At 50.6% G+C, this 13,244-nt stretch overlaps 2 protein-coding genes across 6 annotated transcripts in view; both read left to right on the plus strand.

Annotated features, from left to right (window-relative positions):
• Positions 1–234: 234 nt before the first annotated feature.
• LOC116949558 (ATP synthase F(0) complex subunit f, mitochondrial-like) lies at positions 235–6,269 on the plus strand. Its single transcript, XM_032966985.2, has 4 exons — positions 235–383; positions 3,310–3,417; positions 3,958–4,074; positions 6,076–6,269. The coding sequence occupies exons 1-4, from the start codon at positions 368–370 to the stop codon at positions 6,102–6,104; spliced, it is 270 nt and encodes an 89-aa protein (XP_032822876.1). The 5' UTR covers positions 235–367; the 3' UTR covers positions 6,105–6,269.
• Positions 6,270–12,021: 5,752 nt separating this feature from the next.
• LOC116949519 (MICAL-like protein 1) overlaps positions 12,022–13,244 on the plus strand; it is a 43,334-nt gene continuing 42,111 nt past the window's right edge. The window contains exons 1-3 of one of the 5 annotated variants that reach the window (XM_076072381.1): positions 12,022–12,410; positions 12,467–12,672; positions 12,808–13,210. In XM_076072381.1, coding sequence (XP_075928496.1) covers positions 13,065–13,210 — 146 coding nt within the window. In that variant the 5' untranslated portion in view covers positions 12,022–12,410; positions 12,467–12,672; positions 12,808–13,064. Of the gene's footprint in view, positions 12,715–12,762; positions 13,211–13,244 lie in introns of all 5 variants that reach the window. The other 4 variants (XM_076072380.1, XM_076072383.1, XM_076072382.1 and 1 more) reach the window with 4 other exon arrangements.

Raw genomic sequence — 13,244 nt, forward strand, 5'->3', positions numbered from 1 at the left:
CAAATATCTGACCCCCCCCCCAGGTGCGTGACGTCATTTATGGACGGCCCCTTTACAGGCCTCCTCCTCCACAGAGGCCGATCTTGACACGGCCGGTACCGGCCATCGGCAAGTTCAGCTCGCAGCTCCACATCCCCCCTCTCCCCTAACCCAACACACAACTTTCACGGGACACGTGCAGCTTGCGGTGACGGGGGCGTGGTCTACAACAGGGGCGTGTTCCAGTAAAGGGGGTGGGGTCTATAGCTGAGGGCGTGGTCTATAGAAGGGGCGTGTGTCTATAGAATAGGCGTGGTTTAAGTGTAGGGGGCGGAGTCTACACGCTGAGGATCACGTGGTGCAGGCAGGCTCTGGACACCTGCACGAGATGGCGGCTAAGTCGGGTGAGTGTTCTCTCCTCGGGCAACCACGGCTTCTGCACGTTAAACTGCACGCTTGCTTTCTTTAAACTTATTTATTTTAAATTGGACATTCTCGTCGTTTTACTGAGGCGACCAGAGCCGCGGTGGTTCGGGCGCTCCGCGTCTGGTGCGAGGAGACGCAGGGCCCGCGTCTGCGGCCTAGGCCAGGCGTGACCCTGAACGAGTCACCTCTGTGCTGCGCGCACCGGTGGCCACATCAGCGGCCGCAGGGCCACAGTCACCCCCCCTCAAACCATCACGGGGTTTAGCAAGTCCACCACGGTGTCTCTCGTCTACCCTGGGCGGCTCCCGCGTCGGTCGGTCGGTCGGCCGTGTTAATTCGACTTTGCCACTGTGGGTGACCGGTCTGTCCGTGACCACCGAATACTGCCCTCTGCCGCAGTGGTAAATCTTAATATCGCTGTCAAAGTCTCTCACGATATTAAGATGTTAGTCATTCATTATAGTAACGTGCGGAACGAGCTGATTCCATAGCTCCATCTCCCAGGTAGATGTGTACCCGAACGCGTTCCATTCCTTTACTGCCAATAGCGTCATCCCTTGACCATCGCTCATCTATGCGGTGAGTGATTAAGCGTTCGCGATTATACAGCCATAATTGCTGTACTCGTAAACAATTACAGTTAAAACGAGACCAAGGTATCCCTCTCCATCTACCCTGGGCGGCTGTGAGCGCCCGGGCGTGTTAATTCCACACTGACATTGTGGCTGACCGGCCTGTCCGTGACAGCCAAAACGAACAGTCACGGATTTCATGGATCGACGGAAGGGATGATGGGTTTTTGTTGGTCGACCAAACTTGACCCGACAAATGAAAAGTCTGCATTGCTGCAGAGAGGGTGTAAGTAAAGGTATACTGGAACAGGAATACGAAGCAGGGTTGTCATCCTGGCTTTGGAGACGGACCGAACGCGAAAGATACTCTCCCCCCCCTCCCCCCACCTGCTTTACATTGATTGACAACCCAAAGGAAATGACTGGTACAAATAATGGGAAGCTAAAAGAACAAACTTCAAATGAAGTCTATTGAAACGACCTTAGATGGTGACATTCACAGGGCTAAGGCCGATACAATTACGGCAGTATAATCGTTGGCGTGCCCGCTCAATATAATACCGTCATGTTTATAGTATATCAACCCACTGCTGGATGAAGGCCTCTCCATGCCGTGTAATTCGTAGGTTCTTTTTCACCATACTTCACGCGAGTCGTGAAGATTGGGGAGCATAGACGCGGTGGCATAGAAGTACAGTACAACACATTCTTGCTGAAACTGCTCTTCGCTGCCCAGCACTTAGTCCCATGGGCGCCAGGGTGGGGGAGATATTAACTACCTCGCCCAGTTTACAGGAGGTTGTGGGTTAGATCCCGACCTTGACGCCTGTATACTGTATTTGGAGTTCGCGTCTTCTCCCCGTGGTCGCGTGGATTTTTCTCCGGGTCATCGGTTTTTCCCTTCACATTTAGTAACATGCGCGTTTTTTTTATTATTTGGCTGCCATACATTTCCACGCGATAATCCACTTCGTTGAGCTTATCATTTGTGGCGAGGTCGCTTCTGAACAATAGCTATGTAGCTTTATGAGACCTCCTTTGCCAGAAACAAGATATAGGAATAGGTTTTACCCTTTAACTGGCACAAAAACTGACACCTTTATTCAAGGCATCATGTTTGCAATGACCACAACACAAGCAGTCAAAATGCAAACAAAAAAGTCAACTCTGATAATAATATGCACTGTCCTTGAATTTGATTGGTCCACACCCAAGACAGCTTTTCTTAGAGCCTAGTCTCCATTGGTGTTGGACCAGAAGACGCCAAAAGGCGTACAACTCAAAACCAGCGCACTATCAGAGTATTGAGGGCTCGGGGTGAGCATTAACATTATGAGACCTCCTTTGCCAGAAACAAGATATAGGAATAGGTTTTACCCTTTAACTGGCACAAAAACTGACACCTTTATTCAAGGCATCATGTTTGCAATGACCACAACACAAGCAGTCAAAATGCAAACAAAAAAGTCTTATGAGATCTCCTTTGCCAGAAACAAGATATAGGAATAGGTTTTACCCTTTAACTGGCACAAAAACTGACACCTTTATTCAAGGCATCATGTTTGCAATGACCACAACACAAGCAGTCAAAATGCAAACATGATGCCTTGAATAAAGGTGTCAGTTTTTGTGCCAGTTAAAGGGTAAAACCTATTCCTATATCTTGTTTCTGGCAAAGGAGGTCTCATAATGTTAATGCTCACCCCGAGCCCTCAATACTCTGATAGTGCGCTGGTTTTGAGTTGTACGCCTTTTGGCGTCTTCTGGTCCAACACCAATGGAGACTAGGCTCTAAGAAAAGCTGTCTCGGGTGTGGACCAATCAAATTCAAGGACAGTGCATATTATCAGAGTTGACTTTTTTGTTTGCATTTTGACTGCTTGTGTTGTGGTTATTGCAAACATGATGTCTTGAATAAAGGTGTCAGTTTTTGTGCCAGTTAAAGGGTAAAACCTATTCCAATAGCTATGTAGCTCAAGTGGGCCTTACCCTGTAAAATAAAACGTTTTATATTAGTTTTTACAATAGCGGACGACAGGGAAGCAACGCTCACAACAACAACGCTCACAACAACCATCGGAGTGCCGGGTGGATAAAATACAATGAGTTGGCGCAGTAGGGGGCACAAGTGGTGCATCTGCAAGTCATCTCAGTCAAGCCATCGCACCTGGGTCTGTCCCCGTGACCTGCCAGCCAGTGAGCCTTTGACACTTCACATAACCTCTTGAGTGCACTTGGCCTGGAACGAGCGCCGGTTCTGCGCTGGTTGTACTGCAGGCATCCCTGGGTACACAGAGCTCACCGCTGCTCGCCTCGTCTTGTTTTGCCGCAGTTGCTCTGGCCGAGCGGAGGCTGCTGGACGTGAAGCTGGGGGAGCTGCCCGCCTGGGTCGGCACCTGCGACCTCACGCCCAATGGGTTCATCCGCGGGGTCCGGCGAGGTATGTGTGGCGCGCCGTGACCACGTGCAGATAGCACGCACAGCGTGGGTGGCTATGCAGACCACGCATAGCAATACAGACCACGCGGACTTGAGTGTCCATGCAGAGGAAACATTGTGACCTCTCACTGAGCCGAGATTGAATGTGGGAAGGTTTACATCTCTTAAATGAGCCCCTGTTTTTAAACCACCAACGATAATGTTCTTCTCAGGCGTCTTATGTATCCTGTGATGGTTCCAACGACGGTTAATAATCGATTTTAGAATAATCGATTCCAAAAGTTATGGGATCGATCGTTGAATTAAATTCAACTTTAGTAACTGTTGAACCGATTGGCACGTGCGAACGTTCAAACCGCGTTCCGTGATCGAATGCGACCGGTTGTCGGCAGCCGCCGTGAGACACCAGCGGCAGGGCCCGTCAGCGGCCGCGCGGTTGGGTAACATCTCTTGTTTGCTGCAATGAATGTGGATGTGGCGAAGTTGAACTAACGTCACACTCGTGGTGACTGCGATGCCGTGCGCCGACCTGTGCTCGCAGGCTATGACCGCTACATGAACAAGTACATCAACGTACGCCGCGGCGGCCTCGGGGGCGTCACCATGTTTGTGGTGGGCTACATTACCCTGAGCTACATCTTCTCGTTCGACCACGTCAGTAAGTGGAAACAGTGACGCGGCCCAGCGGTCAACGCGGGTCCATGCCAGCACATTGCACACAGCATGTCGCGTGTATAGATAACCCCACAGAATGAATAGGGGGGAAAATAAATAAATTATTTGCGTTTCTCCAACCAATATTAAGCTAATTTTTACATCTTTCAACACTCTGTAAGATATGGAGCCATTCATTGCCTTCGCAGTATTTAATCATATTCTATGGTTATTTTGCTAAAGTCACGTAGATAGTATTTATTCACCTGTTGAGAAGAAAGTAAGTGGGTCATTAGCAGTCATTGGAGTGTATATAAATGGATCACCCTGCATGATGTTCAATTGTCTTTCTGTTTGCTATCTGTGAAATAGCTTCAACAACCCAGGTATCTGAAGTACTGTTGAAAACCTATTGCTCACATCTAACTAGCTGGACAGATACCCCTTTCGTCTTCCTGTTGGTGCCAAATAAGTCAGTCTGCCAGTCCAGGCACTCCCCCACTCCTCACGAACCCACACTGATGATCATGGCGTAGTCTGGTCAACCAACCCCCAATGAAAAGCACAACACAATGTGGAAGAGGACTTCATCAAACAATGGTTTGACAAATAGCCGTAAGTTATCGTGCGTAATTGGTTCGTGTGACCCCTGCAGCTGCTAGATACCGTTACATTCACCACGTAAAAATTATAATCGATAATTGAATCGCGAGCCTGAATCGCTACATTTAATAAAATCGCTGGGGGGGGGGGGTGACTCGTTCCACCCCCTCATAGTAATGCCCGCATTTTGCTGTGTTTCTGGTGGCGTTAAGGGGTAACTTCCATGCGTTCCCAAAACGCGTGGGTAAATTTACAGTGGTCCACATGTGATGGATGTTTTTTGTTTAAATTGAGAAGGGGGGTGTCTGGAGGTTAATAAAACAAATGAAAATGGCACTCAAAAAGCAAAAAAAAATGTAACGGCATGCAAAGCAACGCGACCTTGTTAGCTGTGCCTCAACGCTGCCCATGACACGCCACGCGGCTGGCTGTCGTGTAGTTTGCCCTACAGTAACTAACTGCAACCTTGGATTGTGCATTCAAAAATTCGACTCATGTGTGAGTTTCCTTGGGTGGTTTCGGCGATGTGTGTTTACCTCGTCTTTTGTACTGCTCTTGTTGAACATGGAAGAGACGAGGAGAGGTAAATACTGGGATTAGAAACATAAATAAAATTGTCCCGGTAACAGCATTTGGAGGACACACTTGTGCCCTGCGACAGGCCCAAGCTGCACGCACGCACGCCTTTTCGCTCTTGCAAGGGGGAACGATGTTTTTCGTCTTCTTTGCTTCCACTCGACTTGCGCGACACAAGCCCGGCCCGGCCGCCGGAGGGCAGCACTTGCACGTGGCTTTAATCGGCCTCCCGCATGTCGAGATCGCTGCTGCGCGACAGGAGTGTGCGGCCACACGGGGAGGGAGGGCCCCCACACACAACGATTGGTGCCTGTAAATGTGCATGTTCCCGTTAAAAATATGACTTTGTTAAACCAGGTGAGAACTCGAGTTAACAGGGATGGTAAAATATTCAAGAGTGGTCTGGACCACGAAAATATTACCAAAACGGCATGGCGTAGTTACTCGATTAATAGCTATTCTCATGTTCACAGCACACGCACGGTTTAGACTCGTATGTGTTAGAAGCAATGACTTGCATATTGTGCATAATGCGCACATGTTACCTTCAGACTGATGTACATAACAATAGAATAATGTACACAATACAAATATGCAAACGAGGCAAAAAAATATTAATTTAATCGTGGACCCTATATAATAAAGCTAATACAGTGTGAACATGTATAGAAATCTATAGAAATTTACAACTACACCGTAGACAAATACTGCGCTCGCTATGAACAGTGAATTAGTCATCGCGGAATAAAGGATGGTCAGATATGCGACATTGTACTTTGTGGGTTTTCGGTGTGATTGTGCTTACTGGTGACCGTGTGTTCTGTAGAGCACGATCGCTGGAGGAAGTACCACTGAGGGTGCTGCAGAGTCGGGGCGCCCGGGGTTCACCAAGTCGAGCCCGGGGTCGGTGGGCAGTGCCCAATTCCGCGTCCAGATCCCCCGAGGCCCGGGGTCCAAATCTGAGTGCAATCGTGTCCTGTCGTGACGGTAACAATAAAGATGAGTTACGCTTACCTGTGACTCGACTCTCCGCCTCGGTGTTGTGTGTTAGAGGATTGAGACTGCGACGGGTGGGCCACGTGAGAGTGAGCAGTGTGCGTATAGGAGTTCTATGTATGATAGCATTGGGTGTGTCGGTGATGTGTGTATGGAATGGAGAACAGGTAATCGATGGTTACCGGTTTACCATTTGTCCTTCAACAACCCTCGTTTGGAGTAAGGCTAAGTATCTAGAGCAGAATAAAACTAAAATTCCAAATAGATTTAATAGTTAAAAGAATGAATCATTGAATAAAATGTTTTTACTGCAATGTGTTGAAAATAGCTGTACAGTGAGGGAAAAAAGTATTTGATCCCCTGCTGATTTTGTACTTTTGCCCATTGACAAAGAAATGATCAGTATATAATTTTAATGGTAGGTTTATTTTAACAGTGAGAGACAGAATAACAACAAAAATCCAGAAAAACGCATGTCAAAAATGTTATAAATTGATTTGCAGTTTAATGAGGGTAATAAGTATTTGATCCCTCTGCAAAACATGACTAAGTACTTGGTGGCAAAACCCTTGTTGGCAATCACAGAGGTCAGACGTTTCTTGTAGTTGGCCACCAGGTTTGCACACATCTCAGAAGGGATTTTGTCCCACTCCTCTTTGCAGATCTTCTCCAAGTCATGAAGGTTTCCAGGCTGACGTTTGGCAACTCGAACCTTCAGCTCCCTCCACAGATTTTCTATGGGATTAAGGTCTGGAGACTGGCTAGGCCACTCCAGGACCTTAATGTGCTTCTTCTTGAGCCACTCCTTTGTTGCCTTGGCCGTGTGTTTGGGTCATTGTCATGCTGGAATACCCATCCACGACCCATTTTCAATGCCTTGGCTGAGGGAAGGAGGTTCTCACCCAAGATTTGACGGTACATGGCCCCGTCCATTGTCCCTTTGATGCAGTGAAGTTGTCATGTCTTTTTTGCAGAAAAACACCCCCAAAGCATAATGTGTTCCACCTCCATGTTTGACGGTGGGGATGGTGTTCTTGGGGTCATAGGCAGCATTCCTCCTCCAAACACGGCAAGTTGAGTTGATGCCAAAGAGCTCCATTTTGGTCTCATCTGACCACAACACTTTCACCCAGTTGTTCTCTGAATCATTCAGATGTTCATTGGCAAACTTCAGACGGGCATGTATATGTGCTTTCTTGAGCAGGGGGAACTTGCGGGCACTGCAGGATTTCAGTCCTTCACGGCGTAGTGTGTTACCAATAGTTTTCTTGGTGACTATGGTCCCAGCTGCCTTGAGATTATGGACAAGATCCTCGCATGTAGTTTTGGGCTGATTCCTCACCGTTCTCATGATCATTGCAACTCCACGAGGTGAGATCTTGCATGGAGCCCCAGGCCGAGGGAGATTGACAGTTCTTTTGTGTTTCTTCCATTTGCGAATAATTGCACCAACTGTTGTCACCTCACCAAGCTGCTTGGCAATGGTCTTGTAGCCCATTCCAGCCTTGTGTAGGTCTACAATCTTGTCCCTGACATCCTTGGAGAGCTCTTTGGTCTTGGCCATGGTGGAGAGTTTGGAATCTGATTGATTGCTTCTGTGGACAGGTGTCTTTTAAACAGGTAACAAACTGAGATTAGGAGCACTTCCTTTAAGTGTGCTCCTAATCTCAGCTTGTTACCTGTATAAAAGACACCTGGGAGCCAGAAATCTTTCTGATTGAGAGGGGGTCAAATACTTATTTCCCTCATTAAAATGCAAATCAATTGATAACATTCGTGACTTGCGTTTTTCTGGATTTTTTTGTTATTCTGTCTCTCACTGTTCAAATAAACCTACCATTAAAATTATAGACGGATCATTTCTTTGTCAGTGGGCAAACGTACAAAATCAGCAGGGAATCAAATACTTTTATCCCTCACTGTATTTTGTGAGTGAGGGAGGTCAAATTATTAGGAGGCGCTTATGATTTTGGTTGCACAGATGTGAACAAAGTACCAAAGCACGTCTGTGCCTGCAGGCCCCACGTTTTATTAGGGTCTCCCCTCCCCCATTGCCAAGGATGGACTTTTCCTTCGTCTGCGTTTCATTCCTCATCTGCTTTCCACTTCTGGCGTTGGAGGTCGTTATATGGGCTGCGGACGTGACCTTGCCTATTTTTACTCCTGGAACTCCAGCAAAGTGCCATTGCTACTACAAAAGCACACGGTCAGGAATCCTGCTGCTGTCATATCTGGGATAGAGCACACAGTTTCTCACTGCTGCATCGGATAGAATTCGGAGTAAAGCAGCAATCGGGTGTGTTTGATTTTCCACAACTCATTGATTCACTCCAGTCGCTCATCGGTGGTCCGTCCCCTCTTTATCACTCTGCTATTGCCACTACCGTAGCTACGGTTCCCTTGAACTTCGCTCACTGTTTCATCCACCCATGTTGAGGACATGTCATCTCGTCCACACTGTTAAACCACCACAACACTGTCGCAACGACACACCCACCCGGTGCGCTGCTCCTCTCGTACCACTCGACTTAGGAATTCCCTCACCCATCTCCTCTGCTCTCGAGTGCTTACGATCTTGCTCAATTCGGAGTTATATGCTGTATATCCACTGTGTGAGTCACTGTGGAAGGCATTCGCTGTGAAACTGACAGCCAAACATAGACGTGTTCTGCGTGAGCATCTGGCCCCGCCAAGTCTGTAAGATTCCTGGTGAAGGCTGCCGATAGGATTTTAGGATGGACGGTCCCCAATTCGTCCTCCCCTTTACGGCTCCACCTCTTATAATCTGACCTCTTTATGCATTACCCTAGAACCCATCCATTACTAAACATCAATATTTTAATCCTACTCCTCAACTCTTCCTCCAGTGCTCTACTGGTTCCACTGTTCTCACTTTCTCCAGTTAGTCCCCTCTACAAACCCGACACCTCTTCTACCATTCTTACTCTACTCCCCGTAATCATCCACTCATTGTCAATTTCCTCTGCTGATCCTACTCTATTCCTATTCCCACAATCTTCCACTCCTCGACCGTTTCTGCCTCCTCCACGGGTCTCCTCCCTCTGCGGCCCCCCGTCTCCCCACACACTCCCCATGTATACACTTCCCACTCCCTGTCTCCCCACATACTCCCCCATCTAGACACTTCACACTCTCCCCGTCTCACCACACGCCCACACTCTTCTCCCGACTCCTCCCCACGCTCCTCACCACACGTTCTCCCTAGCCTCTCCCCACGCTCTTCTCCCCACGCTCTTCTCCCCACGCTCTTCTCCCCAAGCTCTTCTCCCCAAGCTCTCCCCACACTCCCCTGGGTTTGATCTTCCAACGACGAAGCCCCATGAAGCACCCTAAACCGCATCCCACTTCACAAACCGTGGCAGAGGAAGGGTGCGGGCCTCCCTGATGACGCACAAATAAAAATTTTAAATTATATATATATTTTTTAACTCTCGTAGCAGTGTAGCGGACTGTGGGCTATCCGGAACGGACCGTAACACAGCGCATAACGACCTCGAATCAACCCGACCCACAGACACGAAGGAGACATCAGCAGCGATAACACTCCGCTCGCTTCTGACGGCGGGTGATCCGGCTTGGACGCCTGCGATGCGACAATTGCAGTTGGCCACAAAGTCATTTGGTTGTAGTCGACCTCCGATGCGACGTTGCGCAGTTGTTTGCTTCTGCATCTTGCACGAGCGGTCGTACGAAAGTAGAAGACTCGGTTTCATTTTAATTTATTTGGTATAGCCCTGTGAGCCACTTGGCTCTTGACTCGGGTGCAACCGCAACAAACAAAAACATGAACAAGAAAACATCTTAAAGTGACTATGTGACTTTGTGCAAACAGAAAAGACAGCAAAATATTGCAGAAAAAGCACCTTACACCAACGCTGTGTGCAAAAATCCCAGTGGGAAACAAGTCAACAACAACCACAAGACAACTTAGGTTAAGGCCATCAGTCTTAATTCCGTACTACAACAAACAAACATGGCCAAACCAAAAAAACATTTTCAAAATCATACAAAATAAAGCCATTTTTTGTGTTGCTGGTGACTTTGTGTATTTCATATCAGAATCGCCTCCAGTGCTGTTGCTGCTGGCGGCAATAAAAGTTGTTTAAAAGTCAAAAGTCTCTCTCCCCTTCTCCCCACACTCCTGACCCCCATGCAGGCACTCACACACACACACTCCCCTCCCCACTGAAAGACAATGATCCCACGTGTCGCCTGTAGCAGACTGTTTGGGGCAAGTGCTGTGAGCAGCATCTATGAAGGCCGGCACGGCACACGAGGGGGTGGGTGGCCAACACCACGCCCGGCCGCCTTTGTCTTCCCACCAGTGACGATTACACGCCTGCAGCGGGTACTCATTTTAGACGGAGTCTACCTAGGGGTAGGCACGTTCAAAGATATCCGTCGTCGATGTCATCGGTGCGCTAACCACTGCGCCACCGCTCCCTGACGCACACCAAAGACAAAGCTCCCCCGTATAGCCTCAACAGACTATTGGGGCAAGTGCTGTTAGCGAGCAGCACCTACGAAGGCCGGCACGGCACACGAGGGGGGTGGGTGGCCACCACCACGCCCGGCCGCCTTTGTCTCCCCAGTGGCGATGTTTACTACACATCGCACCGGGTACTCATTTGAGGCCGAGTCGACCTAGGGGAGGCCAGTTCAGATAATCGTCTCTGGGTTGTTGGTGGCCGTGAGCGGGAATCGAACTCGGGTCGCCGGGCTCGTAGCACAGCGTAGCGCGCTAACCGCGGCACCACCGCTCCCCACATCCAGACTCCCCCACACCCACCTATGCAGACACTCCCACACACACTCTCCCCACACTCTCTCCCCACTCACACACACTCCTGTCACACACTCTCCTCTCTCACATACACACACACTCTCCCCACTCACACTCCTGTCACTCCTCTCTCCCCACTCACACTCCTGTCACACACTCTCCTCTCTCACATACACACTCCCCACTCACACTCTCTCCCCACTCACACACTCTCCTCTCACACTCTCCCCACTCACACATACACACACTCTCTCCCCACTCACACATACACACACACTGTCTCCCCACTCACACACACACTCTCTCCCCACTCACACATACACTCACACTCTCTCCCCACTCACACATACACACACTCCCCCCCACTCACATACACACACACTCTCTCCCCACTCACACACACACTCTCTCCCCACTCACACATACACACTCCCCCCCCACTCACATACACACACTCTCTCCCCACTCACACACACACACTCTCCCCACTCACACATACACGCACACACTCTCCCCACTCACACATACACACACACTCTCCCCACTCACACATACACACACACTCTCCCCACTCACACATACACACACACTCCCCCCCACACACACACTCCCCCCCCCCACTCACACACACTCCCCCACACACACACACTCTCTCTCACACACCCCACTCCCCCCACACACACTCCCCCCCACACACACACTCCCCCCCACTGACACACTCTCTCACACACCCCACTCCCCCCACACACTCACACACTCCCCCCCACTGACACACACTCTCACACACCCCACTCCCCCCCACACACACACACACTCCCCCCCACTGACACACACTCTCTCTCACACACACCCCACTCCCCCCCACACACACACAGACTCCCCCCCCCCCACTGACACACACTCTCTCTCACACACACCCCACTCCCCCCCACACACACACAGACTCCCCCCCTATTAACACACACACTCTCTCACACACCCCACTCCCCACACACACACACACAGACTCCCCCCCACTGACACACACTCTCTCACACACCCCACTCCCCCCCCCACAGACAGAGAGACCCGCGTGAGGCAGCCACAGTTCTGTTTGGAGGCAGCCCAAGGCAGCGAACGACCCCCAGATCAGGATGAGGGAGGCTGCGAGGGAGACGGTGGGTTGGTGAGGGAGGGCGGGAGGATAGCTGGTGAGGATAGCTGGTGAGGACAGCTGGTGAGGATAGCTGGTGAGGATAGCTGGTGAGGATAGCTGGTGAGGAAGGGGGCTCAAATTGGCGAGCGGAGCTGGCGAGGGTGAGTGGGCGATGATGGAGGCCCTCCCGAGTTGGTGAGTGAGGGAGGGAGGGCGACTAATGGAGGTGAAACTGTGGGTTTGGTGGTGAGGCAAGACGGTGAGGGAGACTAAGACGGTGAGGTGAAACTGTGGGTTTGGTGGTGAGGCAAGACGGTGAGGGAGACTAAGACGGTGAGGTGAGGCTGTGGGGTTTGGTGGTGAGGTAAGACGGTGAGGGAGACTAAGTCGGTGAGGTGAGGCGAGGTGAAGCTGTGGGGTTTGGTGGTGAGGTAAGACGGTGAGGAAGACTAAGACGGTGAGGTGAGGCTGTGGGGTTTGGTGGTGAGGTAAGACGGTGAGGGAGACTAAGTCGGCGAGGTGAGGGGGAGGTGAAGCTGTGGGGTTTGGTGGTGAGGGAGATAAGTCGGTGAGGGGAGGTGAAGCTGTGGGGTTGGTGAGCTGTGGGGCTGGTTGGTGGTGAGGCAAGACGGTGAGGGAGACTTAAGTCGGCGAGGCGAGGGGGAGGTGAAGCTGTGGGGTTTGGTGGTGAGGGAGATAAGTCGGTGAGGGGAGGTGAAGCTGTGGGGTTGGTGAGCTGTGGGGTTGGTTGGTGGTGAGGCAAGACGGTGAGGGAGACTTAAGTCGGCGAGGCGAGGGGGAGGTGAATCTGCGTGCCGGTGAGGTCGACAGAAGCGAACGAGGGGTGGAGACGAAGCGGTGGTTTCTGCCGAGTGTCGGCATGGCCGCCGCCACGCGGGAGCTCCAGCAGTGGTGCCGGCGTGAGACGCGCGGCTACAGCGGCGTCAGCGTGCGGGACATGAGCGCCTCGTTCAGGGACGGCCTCGCATTCTGCGCCATCCTACACCGGCACAGGCCCGACCTCGTGTGAGTGGCGATCGCGATTCACCACCCGCCGGGA

Source organism: Petromyzon marinus, chromosome 37 (assembly GCF_048934315.1).
Source record: "Petromyzon marinus isolate PM22_M1 ecotype Great Lakes invasive population chromosome 37, UKy_Petmar_22M1.pri1.0, whole genome shotgun sequence".
Classification (NCBI taxonomy): domain Eukaryota; kingdom Metazoa; phylum Chordata; class Hyperoartia; order Petromyzontiformes; family Petromyzontidae; genus Petromyzon; species Petromyzon marinus.

Coding starts and splice junctions, on each gene's coding strand:
- LOC116949558 (XM_032966985.2), top strand. Junction 3,418..3,957: donor CATCCGCGGGGTCCGGCGAG/GTATGTGTGGCG, acceptor CTGTGCTCGCAG/GCTATGACCGCTACATGAAC. Junction 4,075..6,075: donor CTTCTCGTTCGACCACGTCA/GTAAGTGGAAAC, acceptor TGTGTTCTGTAG/AGCACGATCGCTGGAGGAAG.